The sequence below is a fragment of the Alosa alosa genome, chromosome 17 (genome assembly GCF_017589495.1).
Source record: "Alosa alosa isolate M-15738 ecotype Scorff River chromosome 17, AALO_Geno_1.1, whole genome shotgun sequence".
NCBI lineage: Eukaryota > Metazoa > Chordata > Actinopteri > Clupeiformes > Clupeidae > Alosa > Alosa alosa.
In genome coordinates, this window is record NC_063205.1 from 22,542,093 (window position 1) to 22,559,592 (window position 17,500).

Below are 17,500 nucleotides of genomic sequence, written 5' to 3' on the forward strand. Positions count from 1 at the left end.
GTTTTTTTTTTTTTCTGGCGGGAAAAGATTAAGCCCGAGGTCCGACCGACCGAGTCATTTGCTTATATTTTCGACCGAACCCATGGGTCCGTCCCGGTTTTGTCGGGCGACCGACCCATTGAGAACTCTAACACACACACACACACACACACACACACACACACACACACACACACACACACACACACAAACACACACACACAAACACACACACACACACACGGTACACAGAGCATGCAAAAACACACACACACACACACACAAAGTACACAGAGCTTGCACACACACACACACACACACACACACACACACACACACACACACACACACACACACACACACACTGACAAAAGGTGGGGAGTGACATCTCATTGCATTTTTACCTAATCATTTTGCCAATCACATGGCTGTGAGGGATAGTACACACACACACAATACACACACATGCACACAGTGTGCACACATGTCTTTTCCCACATACACACACACACACACACACACACACACACATACACCTTCTCTCTCTCGCTCTCTCTCAAACATACAGCACACACACCTTGGTATGTACCCAAACAAGAGTTTGTCATACCTGTGTATTTAACATTTTAGGAATTTCTGTTTCATAATATACCACACCCACACACACACAAAGACACAAAAACACACACATACACACACGTCACTTATATACACAAAGATATCCACATGCACTCACGTGTAGTCGTACAGCCAGACATTCATTTCACATACATTTATTATATAGAGAATGACAGATACCTATTTCTACAGAACCACATTAATAGATAACTCATCCTACTCCGTCACATACACACACACACACACACATATTCACACACATATTCACACACACACACACACACACACACACACACACACACACACACACACACACAAGGTGTGCACACAGGTATTTTCCCCACATACACACAAACACACACACCACATCACTTATATACACAAAGATATCCACATGCACTCACGTGCAGTCGTACAGTCAGACATTCATTTCACCTTTATTATACAGAGAACAACATTAATAGATAACTCATTATACTCTGTCACACACTCACACTCTCTCTCTCTCACACACACACACACTCTCTCTCTCTCTCGCTCTTAATCATACAACACACACACCTTGGTATGTACCCAAGAAGTATGTCATGCCTGTGTATATGTGTATATCTTAGTATTTTAGGAATTTCTGTTTTATAATTTAACACACACACACACACACACACAGACACACACACACAGACACACACACATTACAGTATATGCAACAGGTTGTAATAACTCTAGATCGTCAAGGACAGGATGGCTGACACACATTTCTCAATGCCACCAAGACGACCACGTGTAAATGGAACAGACAGTAATCTTTTTACAGCACCCATAAGTGTGTGTTTCAGTGAATGCCACTGTTTGATAACATGTAACGTGCCCCTGCTGGAAATGTTTGAAGGCTGAGTCACTTTCACTACGCTATGAGTCATGTCCTCGTGTGTGTGTTTCCTGTCTGCTCTGTGGAAGAGTTCTCTCTAAACTTGGTCATCTGGCGCCCTCATGTGGTCGCTACACAACATGCACCCTTCCCTCCTAGACCACACATGAGGATTAGATAGATAGATAGATATAGATAGATAGATTAAAACTGCATGTTGTTGAAGCAATCACTGTTAACACTTTACTTTAATACCAAATGTATTATTATCTGAATGTAAAGAATACTCTGATTAAGTTTAGATATTTGGTATAATGGTCAGATGGTGTTTGGCCAGTCATGGTTCCTCAAAGAATTGGAAATACATTTAAATGAAAAAGTTAAATGGAAGAGTTATCACTTTGATATGGCCTGATAGTCTCTCTCTGTTGTCATTTTACTCCAATCACAGAGAGCTCACAGGCAAAACATTAGGCCTACTACTGTTCTGGAGCAAGCCTATATGGGCCCTAATTGAAATTCAGAAAGAACAAAGTCTTCCTAAATCTAATTGAATAACGATAATAATAATAATAATAATAATAATAATAATAATAATAATAATAACAACTAGATGTACATGAAGCGGTCCTAAAATATAATGACCGCCCGCCCAGTCCAGCACATTTTTTCCACAAAAAGAAATCGCACTGAAAGGCCTATATGATTCTAACTGTCTCACTAAATTGCATTATCCACACTCAATTCTCACTGGTATCCTAGGCCCTACAGTTCTCAAGATATTCACAGAGAACTGTGTCTGCCCTACCCTCCTTTCGGGGGATCCAGTCCAGCGGGGGGGCTACAGATCAAAACGAAAAACGATGGTTCCATGCTATCCATGTGGGGTACATGCCCACCAAGTTTAAATTGTACCCGCGGTCTTTCCGTGTCCGGGGAATCCTTGTTGGTGTACATCACTAAATGTACACATAAATTATTTTATTGTAAGGCCCCCATGAACGAAAGTACACAAAACTTGGCATGCATTCGGGGTGTCATAATGATCCTACACTTTTAATTTCGTTGCAGTTTGACCTTGTCAGCCAGAGATATTGTGATGAAAACACCTAATTTTTTTGCTTTTTAATTTTTAACTAGGTGGCACTATACATGAAACTAGAAATGTAATGCCAGAGGAATTACAATAGTGGATGGAAAGCTGCTGGGTTAATGTTGGTGGGGAGATTCCTGAAAAAAAAAACATTGAATCACTTAATCTTTGCGTTCAGACAAACCCTTGTACCAAAAAAAACCTTGTCGTCAGGCATTCTTGAGATATCACACTCAAGGTGGGTTTGGCCTTGACATTTGACTTCATCATTGAGTCCATACAAATGTTCACACCAAATTTGAAGCATGTCGTCAAGCCGTTCTGAAGTTGTGACACAAGCATGAAAGCTAGCCTTTGGAAAATGTAATTCAGAGTATGCAATGCAAGACTACTGTACCTGCAAAACAGGGCTTTCAGTTGGTGTTGATGACTGCTCATTCTGCAGCCAGCTAACAATTACTTTGTCAGCGTTAAAATAATTGAATCAGCGTCGCACTGCAACATTTATTCTACATCACTTTTGCACCCTTCATTAATATTAAAAGCAACGTTGAAATTCTAACTACAGATCAATGGGATTTCAATGGTATTTCCACTAAAATGAATATTGAAACAATGTTGAAATTACAACCAAAGTAAAGATCAACGTGATTTCAGTGCTATTTCAATTGATATTAAACCTCAGTAAACCACTATTAGCGTAATCTAGCAAAATATTGGGAAATTCATATCCTGCTTTATCTACAGCCAGGATAAATTTGGCTAGGCCTAGGTATGTCTTGTTTACTGTAGGCTACACAAGCTTGCATAAATAACCATTGACAACTTGTTATTAGTTAAGCAAGTGCATTTATTCACTCTTCATCTAGAAATTCCCGTGTACTGTGTTTTCCTGCCATCCATAGCAGTTGCAGTCAGCCTGATCCTTTTCAGTAGCAGAGTGAAGCGGCACCTAACAGAAATAGGGGAGGGAGGGAGGGCAGCTGTTAGATAAATATGTTCAACTGAGCAACAAACTAACAGCTAAGCCTACAATCAAGTTATTTTACGCCAGTGGTTCTCAAACTTTTTCTTTTATTCCCCACTTAGATCAAGGGGGCATTTTTAAACCCCACCTGTCCCTCATGTCGGCTCTAAGAAAGTGGTAGGTCAAACTTAAAATTGTCAAATTTATTGAAATAATGACAAGTTCCAAATATATCCTCGGCAGCAGAGTTAAATTCAGCTGGTGCTGCAGATTAATAAATACATAATGTGCCATTAAATTAAACACACATATTTCTGTTTTCCAGCAACATATTAGGAAGCATAGGCCAATATTTTTTACAGCATTGTACAATATATTCAATGAAATACCAACATGCTGCATTAAATGGATCACTGCTGGTTGGGAAATATTTTTAAATAAACTTTGCAGGGATGTGATGCAGGCCTACAGTGGCTCCCGAATCAGGCGTTTCAGTGATTTCACTCAGATTCTCAAAACCATAATACTGTCGTGATCGGTAGCCTGTCCCATACATCAAAGTTTTTGGTGAATGCAGTAATCTTAAGATCTGCTAGGTGAGGTAGGTGCTTGTCTTAGCCTTGTAACTGGAGATTTAACTCATTGAGCCACTCATACAAGCGTGGTTCAAAGCGAAGACTAAGTTTCAGCCAGTGATTGTTTGCCATTTCCCTCGTCAGGCCAGCTATATTTCTGATAGGCGGCTGGCTGGCAATTGAGTGCTTAGCTAGCTGCTACGCCTCCACTGCACACAACCGCTGAACCTAGAAACATGAACTTACTATGTTGCTAAGCTACAAGTTTAAAATAACGCCAGCTTGCTTGCTTACTTGATTAGCAGTGGTTTTTTAAACAGACTTCACTCCATTCAAATACAAAACACAATAATTGTAACTTACATTGGGTGTGGTAGGAAAAGCGTCCGTTTAAATTAGTGGTTTGTTGGGACCGAACCAGACAACAAACGTAAACTTTCTTCAAGAGGATGCTTGACAGCAGCAGTGCCTGTAGAATCACAGTTTTCTGTGAATATCTTGAGAACCGTGGGGGCCTAGGATGACCAATTTGTTCCGTATGTTTGCCTCCAGGGGTCATGTTAACCCATTCCATGTGCACACATGTGCATAAACAGATACACGCGCACACATACATTCACAGTAATCATCATTATGACACATACTCACACAGTAGACATATGTATGCATGCATGCACATGCACAAACACACATCATGAGCAAACACACAAACACACACACACACACACACACACACACACACACACACACACACCCACACACACACATAAACATAAACGTGTACATGCACACATGCACACAATTCAAGAATTTCTCAGAATTATGAACAGACAAGATGGGGGTGGGGTTGTATAAAATGAATTTTACATGTGGAATCTATGAACTAATTATGTTTTGGTACTTGTTGTCTAGCAGATACCAGTGAGAATTGAGTGGGGCTAATGCAATTTAGTGAGACAGTTAGAATCATATAGGCCTTTCAGCGTGATTTATTTTTGTGGAAAAAATGTGCTGGACTGGGCGGCGGTCATATTTTGTACCGCTCTGCGGTACATCTAGTTACTGTTTTGATTAACGGTGCAGTCAGGGATTGCGCAGGAAGTTTGTGTTTATATTTAAATTTACATATATTAGCAGACGCTTTTGTGCAAATAAACGTAGGCCTAAATTAGGCTATATTTTAACCAAGGAACAAACAAATCATGCCAGAGAGCTAGCTCACTCCTACCTTCAGTACTCCCAGAGTTTCCCAGAGAATCTCCACGCAGGGTTTTGCTTTTCATTGGGGGACAGGCTGCCCACACTTTTTTCCAGTTTTCGGAGCCTGCCCTGGGCTGCCTACAGATACAGTTTTTTTGGTAACACTTTATTTTAATGTGTCGCTGTTACAGTGTACTTACCTAATTAGGTACAGTGGTACAACCTGTGTAACAACATGTACTATCAGGTACTATCATTGTACTTGCATAATGTATTTGTGAGTACCTACATATAGTTGTTACATTGTAATACTGAGTGCTTTTACAAAACTTTGCCAATTTGCCTACATTTTCATCAGAGGCAAAGAGCTGACCTGAGACCTGCTGGATGGGGTAAATCGGGTCATGATAGATTTGATATACAAAGCATGCTTGGCTCAGTCAAGGCCTCATTGTCTTCAGTGTACATGTAACAGCTGTGCTGCTACAAACTTGTTACTCTTTGATACAGTGGAATAAACTGGAACAGGTCTTGTCTTGGAACAGGTCTACTAATTCACATGTACTGTGTGGTGTAACAGCAGACACATTTTAACACATCAATTACAGGATGTATATATGTAGATGTAAAATTACTTAACTGGTACACTTTATTTTAATGGGTTTATTCCACTGTATCAAAAAAGTCATAAATGTGTACCAACACAGTTGATACATTTACTACAGTATGTAGGGTAATGGCAGACATGTTCCAAGACACCAATGACACAACATACATGTAATATGTAATTGTAAAAGTACTTAACTGGTACACTTCATTTTAATGGGTTTATGCCACTGTATCAAAAAGCAATAAGTGTGTGCCAACACAGTTAATATATGTACTATGTGAATTAGTAGACCTGTTCCAAGACATCGAGACATAACATACATGTCATATGTACATGTAAGTAATTAACTGGTACACGTAATAGGTTTATTCCACTGTATCAAAGAGTAACAAGGTTGTAGCAGCACAGCTGTTACATGTACTGAAGACAATGAGGCCTTGACTGGAGCTAAGAATGCTTTGTATATCAAATCTATCATGACCAGATTTACCCCCATCCAGCAGGTCTCAGGTCAGCTCTTTGCCTCTGATGAAAATGTAGGCAAATTGGCAAAGTTTTGTAAAAGCACTCGGTATTACAGTGTAACAACTATATGTAGGTACCCACAAATACATAATGCAAATTACAATGATAGTACCTGATAGTACATGTTGTTTACACAGGTTGTACCACTGTACCTAATTAGGTAGGTACACTGTAACAGCGACACATTAAAATAAAGTGTTACCGTTTTTTTTTTTTTTACTATGTACAGTAGTCACGGAATTTATGTAGGACAAAATCTATGCAATCACAGAATTAGCAGATGTTGTGAGGAGATGATTGCTGAATGTGACAAAAAATGTTATGGGTTTGAAATCATGGAAAATCCCTGACCCCTGTACCTTACCATGTTGGCTTACCATATTTTAAAAACTGCTTACTGTTAATTTTATGTATTGTAAGGTTTATATTCTGTAAGTCATGCAGGACAAAAGCGTCTGCCAAATTCCATAACCATAAACATATCTGGATATAAAGAAACAGCCCCAATAAAACTGTCCACACACACACACGGCCATGCACACACACATACACACACATGCACACATACAAGCATGCATGCACACACACGCACGCACGCACGCAGCACACACACACACACACACACACACACACACACACATAGAGTGAAAGTGACCTGGTCAGAGTAAAGGTGACCGATTGGGGGTGGTATTGTAAAGGTCAGGTCAGGTCAGACACACACACACGTATGCGCATGCACACACACATACACACACCTGCATGCACACACACACACACACACATAGTGTAAAGTGAAGGAACCAGCGTGTGTATATTTAGGTACATATGAGCCATATACTAACAGAGGCAGCATTTTGGTCGGTTTCTATCAAAAGTACATGGACAGCTTTACAGTGGTCTTACCAGTGGGCAGAATAGGGAACTACTCGTTCATCTTACCAGTGGGCAGGATAGGGTACTACTCGTTCACTAGGGTACTCGTTCATTGGAAAGTGTTCAAGGACAACTGTGAGTGGTGTAAGCATTGTGGAAGATAGATCGATTGACAGACAGAAAAACAGAGAAGCAAAAAAAGATGGACAAGTAGAAACTCTTCACAATGAAACCTTAAGTAATGACACCCCCATACTGACACACACACAGACACAGACACTGACACTGACACACACACACCAGAAGACCAAGGCAAGGACAAGATGCATTTGTGATATTTTTAGAATATTCTGCTTTTCTGTTTTACAGGGGAAAATGGGAGGAGAGCGAGAAACAAAGAAAGAGAACAAGATGCCAGGAAGTTGGTGGTTTTAGCACACACACACACACACACACACACACACACACACACACACACACACACACACACACACACACACACACACACACACACACACACACACACACACACACACACACACACATACACACACACACACACACACACACATACACACACACACACACACACACACACACACACACACACACACACACACATCTGGGTTGGTACATACAGTACACACACACACACACACACACACAGCCACACACACACACACACACACACACACACACACACACACACACACACATACACACACACACACACACACACACACACCACCACTGACGCGGTCTCACGTCCTACACACACACACACACACACATGCACACACACACACATACAGTACACACACACACACACACACACACACACACACACACACACACACACACACACACACATACAGTTCACACACACACACACACACACACACACAGTACACACACACGCAGTACACACACACACACACACAGTACACACACACACACACATAGTACACACACACACACACACACACACACACACACACACACACACACGTACACACACACATACAGTACACACACACACACACACACACACACAGGGGCACAGGGGCACTAAAATCCACAGGAAAATTCTGGCCTGCACCGCCCCTTCCCCCCCCAACATCTATTACACAGCATGGGCACACATCAATAGCACAAATAAAATATATGTCAATTTAAAATACTAATAGGCTACGTATAGGCTACATTTAGAGAAAGGAACTGTAGTGATAATGCAATACAACAAGCCTATCAACCACAAACCAGGCACTTTCAATAAATGTGTAAGGAACTAGATATTTAAGTGCAGTATAAAAACAGCGTTGTGGGTGGATGGAAATTTCAAGCATCATGCAAGGACATATCTGGGTATCATAGCACTCCAATAGTTTCCTGTATAAATTTAAAAAAGGCCTAGCCTGTCAACCTAATAACACAGGTAATTAAATAATTGAAAAACCAGGCACTTTGAATCGGTAGATTAAAGTAGGCCTATAAAGGCTTAGGCTACATAGACAGTTCCAACGAGTTCCACAAACCATTCAGCCTGAGTGGCCCATTAATTAGTCATACATATCAACATAAGACTAGCTTGTGCTAGTTTCTGTCTAGCAATAACGTCAATGCTTTAGCTCCACTAACCTTTCTCTCTGCCTTCCATCCATGTGTAAAACAGCAAACAACCACGCAATTCGGTCGACTGTCAAAAATCCTGTAGTTTTCCCATAGACCGTAAAAGTTTTCCACGAACTTGATCGCTTGTAGGGTCATGCCATTAGACGAGGGGCCGCTCATTTATTCCCCTACATTTCTGTAAATAGGCTTGACCTGCAATCGGTTCATTGGATAAACCAGAAACACATTCCCCATTCCCAGGAGGCTTTGCTCCATTCTAGCCTAGGCCTGCGTTAATTAAAGAACAAACAAACAAACTAAATTGTCATTTTTTAAATGCCTTCACAAAAATCAGCATGGGAGAGATGAGTGTGCAGGGTAACCATGAATGACATATAGACAGTTAGCGAGTGGTATAAATATTGGTTGGACTTCTTACACCGCAGTGTAAGTCTCGAAGATTTTCGCTGAATATTCTGTATGTGTTTCTCATGTACATGCACGGCCGCGTTAAAAACTCTAAGGGCCGGCCCGCACCTCGGCCGACCCACCGGGAAAACTCCTGACCGTCCCGATTGCCACTCCGCCCCTGCATACACACACAAACACATGCGCATACTGGAGGCCCACACACACACAGGCATGTGCATACTGGAGGCCCACACACAAACACACACAAAACCCTCTTGACATTTCACAAAAGAGCAGAAAAAAGACAACGATTTAGAAAGAAGAAGAACAAATTCTAGAAAAATCAATTTAATACTTGTATGGTATGAGATAACAACCAACATGATTCTCCAAAAGAGTGCCACCATCTCAGATCAACCCACAATTCTCAACATGGAATACACAAACTAAAAGAATCACATATAATAATAAACAACCTCGATTTGGAGTGCTGGGGTTACACTTTCACATTTATGGCACAAAACATCATTCATTATCATTTTTCTACATCTGTTTCTAATGGACTTCAATGTAAACCTAACTCACAATAAACTGTAGACAGCAGGTTTTCTGCGGCTGACACCAAGGTACATATATCGCCCCCCACCCCCCTCTTTTCTACACACATACACAACCACACTCACACACACACGTACTGTACGCCCACACACTTTAGCACATCGACCACTGTTGAGCAGTGCAAGACAGACAACAAATACCATTTTAACAGATAATCCTGTGGGCACTAGGACCCTGTGGATGGAAAGTGGGTGTTTGAGTGTGCTCCCTCCACTCTGCTGATCACTGTGTACAGGGAATTGGGACTGATTGCACTGATTGATTATAAGCAGGAGTGGAAGTAGTTTTAAACTCTCTCTCTCTCACACACACACACACACACTTCCACCATATTTTTTCACCTCCCTTCTGTCTCACCTCCACTTCCACCACAACCTTAATTGCTTCATATTGCTTACCTAGATGCCAACTTTGACACATGTTCAACACACCCAAACAGGCAAAATGGACCACTGGATCTTCTAATGGTCTGCAGTACCCCTGGTGCTATGCATGTGAATTTGTGTGAATCTGTTTGTACAATATTACAGGTAGAGTACATGTGTATAGTCTGTGCCTGTGTGTGTGTGTGTGTGTGTGTGTGTGTGTGTGTGTGTGTGTGTGTGTGTGTGTGTGTGTGTGTGTGTGATTTGGTAAGTAACTGTCTGTGAATATGTTTGCTTGTGTGTGTGTGTTACACTAGAGGTATAAGTGTGTGGTCTGTGTCTAATTATGTGTTCATCTTTGATAGCATGTGAGTTTGTGTACGTGTGTGTGTGTGTGTGTGTGTGTGTGTGTGTGTGTGTGTGTGAGAGAGAGAGAGAGTGAGCACGTTAAGCATTCTTGATGCGCCCCATGGCTGGGTTGACGAATGAGAAGTTGTCGAACATGGTCTGGTCCACGCTGTTGATGAGGGTGCGGTCGGCGCAGGACAGACGCGGCTTCTCGTTGATAAACTCTTTGTCAAAGTTACTGCAGTCACTGGCACTTTTCTGCACCAGAGAGAGAGAGAGAGGGAGAGAGAAAGAGAGAGAGAGAGAGAGGTATCAATGCACAAACGTGCACACATGCATACACACACACAAACACACACACATGCACCCACACTTGCACACACACACTGAGAGAGGAAGTGGGATTTGCTTGTTGTCTCACCACTGTCTGAAGAGTGTCTCCACCTGTCACTGTAGGGCGACCCGATCACACACACACACACACACACACACACACACACACACAGACACACACACACACACACAGACACAGACACACTCACTCAGACAGGAAGTGGGTGCACTCACCACTGTTGGCCTGAAGGGCGGCTCCACCTGTCTCTTCTCCAGGGCGTCCCAGTCGGTGTCTCTGAAGAAGGCGTGCGTGCGGATGCACCCACACACCCCGAGCCGTCGCTCCGGCTCCCGCACAAACAGCTGCAACCAATCACAGGCCACACACAGGGTCAGCTGACCTCGCCAAACCGCCACTCACTCACACTCACTCAGCACAGGAAGATGAAGATCTATCGCTTACGGTACGAGGACGGGAAGGGAGCAGGTGAGGAGAGAAAAAGAGTGGAGAGGAGAGGAAAAGAGGAGGAGAGAGAGGACAGGAGAAGAGGTAAAGGAAAGAGAGGAGAGGAGGAGATGAGGAGAGGAGGAGAGAGAGAACAGGAGAGGAGAGGAGAGAGGACAGGAGAGGAGGTGAAGAAAAGAGAGGAGGAGAGGAGAAGAGCGAGAAGTGGAAAGAGTAAAGACTACACCTCCTCTCCTGGTGTAGATTCCCAGTAAGACTCGGCCCAGTTTCCCGAAAGCATCTTAAGCCTAAGAGCGTCGTAAAGTCCCTCTTACAAACGTCTTAAGATTTGCCGACTGTTTCCCGAAACCATCGTAGCTTAGGAACGTCGTGAAAACACTCGTAGATCTACGAGTGCTCCAGAGTTCTTGTTACCGGCTAAGAGCGTCTTAACAGTACCTCTCACTGAGGTCACCAACAGGATAAACAGAGGAATTACAACTTTATACATAATATAAAACAGAATACATAATGTAAAACAGAATACATAATCCAATTTACATTCCCATTCTTTATTGTGTTTACCTAATGAATCAGATTTTAGCGTGCAAAATAGCATAGCCTATTTAATGGTCAAAATAATGTGATGAAAAGCGGACAAAAATGCAATCAAGTTATGAAACGAGACGTTCCCAGAATAGTTTGCCATTATCATTATCAAGTGAAGGCTATAATTTATTAGGCCTATGAGGTAAAAGCAGAGAAAGGAACATGTGGTTTAGTCTGTACTGCATCAAAATCTAAACCTACACATTTCCTCACTTTCACTCGACTTCTTTCTTATCTTCAAACGTGTTCTTAAGTGACACCGCGAAAAATTATTGCATGGTGCAACAATGTAATCTTAAATAATTACAATTATTTATGTCTGTGTGTGCTATATAACCTAGCCTACTTGGGATGCTTACATGCAGATGTCAAAGTGTTTCTATTTTCGTATTGATGTGAATTAATGTGTAGATCCGAAGTTTGAATGGTAGGCCTATTAGCTCTGACGTGCAGTCACCTGACATCACCATCAAATTAGAGGATATTTCAGAACTATTAACGTGGACAGCTCCCCTTAAGAGCATCTTAAGAGCAGTGCATGCACGTTCACGCTACGAGCATGTTCGGGAAACAGTCGGAAAAACCAAACGAACGATCGTAAGATGAATCGTAGAGCATGTCTCTGTTATTATCGGGAAACTGGGCCCTGTTCAGTAACAACCCCCCACCCAGAAGTGCCCCAATTCTGCTACTAAACCCACCAAAACAAACAAACAAACAAACAAATAAATAAACCAGAGAAGTGTCCAGGTGGGGGCATGTTTTGCATCATGATGCCCCCTAGTGGCCCAAACCTACACAACAGTTTAAACTATTGGGACGTCGGCTACCTTAAACGGTTTTGTGTGTGTGTGTGTGTGTGCATGTATTTGTGTGTGTGAGAGTGTGAGTGTGTGTGTATGTGTGTGTGTGTGTGTGTGTGAGTGTGAGTGTGTGTGTGTGTGTGTGTGTGTGTGTGTGTGTGTGTGTGTGTGTGTGTGTGTGTGTGTGTCTGTGTGTGTGTGTGTTGTGTGTGTGTGTGTGTGTGTATGGTGTGTTTGTGTGTGTGTGCGTATGTGGGGATTGGTGGGCACGTGGGCTACCTTAACGAGGATGTCCTTGGCATCTTGGGGCAGCCAGTGAGGGTAGATGGGGTCATCGGTGCGGATGGACTGGAAGAGCTCCTCCTCATCGTGCCCGTGGAACGGAGACTGGCCCAGCAGCATCTCAAACAGCAGGACCCCAAAGGACCACCAGTCCACGGAGTGGCTGTACTTCTGCCCAAGTAAAATCTGTGGGGGAGAGCGATGGAACAGGCACCTCTTTCATTACCTCTCCTCTGCAGAGGCATTATGCCGGGCTACACTAAAACCTTCTGTTTGTAGAGTGCCAAACTAGTTTTAGAAAACTGGTCGAACTTTTTTGTTGTAATGTGTGCAAGCGCTATTACGCCTATAAAGATGGTCAGAGGTTTAGGAGGTTTTAAGCTGGCACTGAAAAATGCCCCAAAAGGGACCACAATGGAAATAAGCCCCAGGGCTTTATTGTGTTATCCTGACTTTGTTTTTTTTCTTAATATATGGTGCAAAGCTGTATCATATTTTTATAACGAAAGGGGTGAATAAAATCAATCAATCAATCAATGTTCCACTGCAGTTCCATTGCAGTAGCTAATTGCTGCAGCATATGCCCCACCAAGCGGAACAGCTTCAGTTGTCTTGGCGTCTCTCAGGTGTTAGGAAAGAAACCGGCTTGTGCCTGCAGAACATGTGTGTGTGTGTGTGTGTATGTGTGTGTGTGTGTGTGTGTGTATGTGTGTGTGTGTGGTGTCTGTCTGTGTGTGTGTGTGTGTGTGTGTGTGTGTGTGTGTGTGTGTGTGTGTGTGTGTGTGTGTGTGTGTGGCACCGCCACATAATTTATATAGGATTCACTAATAAACCTGGTCAGACAATAATTAGTAACTAGGTAATAAGTGTTTTCCACATTGTTCTATTTCCACTCTTTATATGTACCTGTGGGCCTGTATCAGAATACTGTCTGTATGTTTTCTTTGGTTTACATGGGGTGGGAAAACCTATCAGCTGTTTGCCAAACCCATCAAATGATTGTCTAATGCGTCAGATGATGCACTTATCAGCTGGCTGTCAAACCCGTCAGCTGATTGTCTAATGCAGCTGACGCACCTATCAGTTGGCTGTCAAACCCGTCAGCTGATGGTCTAACGCGTCAGCTGACGCACCTATCAGTGGATGCGGGACCTTTTGAATGGCTTTAAATGAGGTACGAGAAGAGGAGAGAGAGGCGGAAAAATACTCGGGGAGTCTAAGCGAGACCTGAGATATCGGCCGACTGGACCATAAAGCTAACTGTGGAAATAGCTAAAATCCACACCGTTTCAAAAGGAACGAAAAAGGACCTAATGCGATCGTTGCCGCGTTGGAAACCGGTAAGGCTGATCTATTTTTGGTGTTGCTGAGGTTGTGTCGCGGACACAACTGTTTTTCTTTTCTTGTGGATTCTTCGTTGTGGATTACTTCCTTTTTGGTTTGTGGATTATAAAGACTGGGTCGTGGTGATTTTTCCGTGGTTTTTTCTGTGGATTCATTGGATTATTATTTTTCGAGAGAAGTGACTTTGGCTGAACCTATGAGCATACGTGCGCTCGTTTGTGCATACAAACAGTTGCTGGGTGCGTTGTTACTACGCATAAAGGAAAAGCGCCTCATCACTTTGAGGATTAATAGACTGAGTTGTGCTTAATGAGGGTGAACTAAAGGGTTTGAAAAACTACTTATACACGGGTGTGCAAATATATTCTTGAAACTTAAATGCGTTGTCAGAACTTGTTTTTTCTAATAACTTATTTAAACATAATCCAGTAGGAGGATCAGGATAATACCCGTGTTTATTAGTAATGGTTACTTTTGAAAAAGCTGATTGTTACGTGTGTGTGGTATGTGTGTGGTGTGTGATGTGTGTGTGTGTGGGTACGTGTGTGTGTGTGTGTGTGTGTGTGTGTGTGGTGTGTGTGCGTGTATGTGTGCGTGTGTATGTGTGTGTATGTGTACCTCCGGTGCAATGTAGTCTGGAGTTCCACAGAAGGTGGACGTCCTGGCCTCCCCCTGCATCTGCTCTTTGCACATCCCAAAGTCGGCGATCTTAATGTGGCCGTCCTTATCCAGCAGGATATTATCCAGCTTCAGGTCTCTGCAAGCAACACAAGTTCTCATATATTTGTACATTTGCATGTGTTCATTTGGCAGATGCGTTTATCCAAAGACCTACAGCAATAGAATAACATTGAAGCTATTAACAATTAGGCTACGGGGCTACACCTACAGCAATAGAATATTATAATTCTGTTATTCTGTTATAATAGTGATTATATAGATTTAACAGACCACCGAACGCTGGGAAGGCCCATTCATGTGAATGGAGCTTTCTGCAACAGTCTGAAGAGCCGTGTAATAATAACATAATGATATCTGCTGATATAATATTATTAGCAGTCTTAGTGTGGCTAGTTCCTTCCCAGCCGCCAGCACCCCTGACTCAGAAAAGGACAGTACTGACTGTGTGTGTGTGTGTGTGTGTGTGTGTAAGGACAGTACTGACTGTGTGTGTGTGTGTGTGTCTGCGTGTGTGTCTGTGTGTGTGTGTGTGTGTGTGTGTGTGTGTGTGTGTGTGTGTGTGTGTGTGAGGACAGTACTGACTGATTTAAAATTCATATTTATAACCACCAGAGGGCGCCAACAGAGTCTTTGAGTTTTCCAGTAATACATGCAAGTATGGGGGGTAACGTCAATAAAACCCTTGTGTGTTATTTCACTCCTTCTTCATATTTCATTTAGTTAATTATGTGAACTTCAGCGAGAAATCTCTGAGTTACAAAAGCTCTTTTACAACCGTGAGAACCTCTCTCTCACACACACACACACACACATAAGCACACACACACACACACACACACACACACACACACACACACACATACAGTACACCGAACGTTGGGAAGGCCCATTCATGTTAATGGAACTTTCTGCAGCACTCTGAAGAGCCGTGTAATAAATGAAAGTATGGGGGGAAAGTAACGTCAATAAAACCCTTGTGTTTGTGTGTGTGTGTGTGTGTGTGTGTGTGTGTGTGTGAGTGTGTGTGTGTCTCTCTCTCTCTCTCTCTCTGTGTGTGTGTGTGTGTGTCTTTCTGTGTATGTGTGTGTGTATCTTTCTGTGTGTGTGTGTGTGTGTGTGTGTGTGTGTGTGTATCTTTCTGTGTGTGTGTGTGTCTGTGTGTCAATTGGGAACTGGACACACAATGCACACATTAATCTGTACACTGAAACTGCAATTGCTTTCAGATCTACTTCCCCTTGGTCTCACATCCCGTAAACGAGTCGTGAAGGCACTTCCCTCATCGTTTAGGACGAGTCATGAAGGCCCTTCTCTCATTGTTTAGGACTTTAGAAACTTTACATACAGTCGACAAGTTACCCACACACACCAACTCAATGAATCACACTGGCATTCATTCATTCACCTTTTATCCGTACATGTGTTACTTGACTGATTGATTGATTGATTCACTCACTCCTCCTCACTCATATCCCTCACTCACTTTCGCTTACTCAATCAATCATTCCTCACTCACTCACTCCTCATTCATCTTTCCTCAATCACTCACTCAATCACTCCTCAATCACTCACTCCCTTACTCACTCACTCATTTTACTCACTCCTCACTCATTAATTCACTCATTTACTCACTCACTCACTCACTCACTCACTCACTAACTCACTCACTGACTCACTCACTCACTGACTCAATCACTCACTCATTCACTGATTCACTCATTCACTCACACACTCATTCACATTCAATCACCAACTAATGCATCCATTCACCCATTCACTTCTTACCTGTATACAATGCCTTTGGAATGAAGGAACTGAAGCTTTTCAACAATTTCTGCTGCATAGAACCTACAGAACAAGAAAAAAAGGGTAATCAATTTTACATGTTTTTCACCTATGGTGTGTGTGTGTGTGAGGACAGTACTGACTGATTTAAAATTCATATTTATAACCACCAGAGGGCGCCAACAGAGTCTTTGAGTTTCCAGTAATAAATGAAAGTATGGGGGAAATAGCGTCAATAAACCCCTTGTGTTTGTGTGTGTGTGTGTGTGTGTGTGTGTGTGTGTGTGTGTGTGTGTCTCTCTCTCTCTCTCTCTCTCTGTGTGTGTGTGTGTGTGTGTGTCTTTCTGTGTATGTGTGTGTGTATCTTTCTGTGTGTGTGTGTGTGTGTGTGTGTGTGTGTGTGTATCTTTCTGTGTGTGTGTGTGTCTGTGTGTCAATTGGGAACTGGACACACAATGCACACATTAATCTGTACACTGAAACTGCAATTGCTTTCAGATCTACTTCCCCTTGGTCTCACATCCCGTAAACGAGTCGTGAAGGCACTTCCCTCATCG

The 17,500-nt window shown here is 42.5% G+C and overlaps 1 protein-coding gene across 2 annotated transcripts in view; it reads right to left on the reverse strand.

The window, feature by feature from the left end:
- Positions 1-9,641: 9,641 nt before the first annotated feature.
- Positions 9,642-17,500, reverse strand: part of prkcq (protein kinase C, theta) — a 27,372-nt gene continuing 19,513 nt past the window's right edge. For both annotated transcript variants that reach the window (XM_048268360.1, XM_048268359.1), the window contains exons 15-18: positions 15,096-15,234; positions 13,131-13,319; positions 11,229-11,357; positions 9,642-10,919 (exon numbers count right to left, since the gene is read on the reverse strand). In XM_048268360.1, coding sequence (XP_048124317.1) covers positions 10,761-10,919; positions 11,229-11,357; positions 13,131-13,319; positions 15,096-15,234 — 616 coding nt within the window. In that variant the 3' untranslated portion in view covers positions 9,642-10,760. The remainder of the gene's footprint in view (positions 10,920-11,228; positions 11,358-13,130; positions 13,320-15,095; positions 15,235-17,500) is intronic.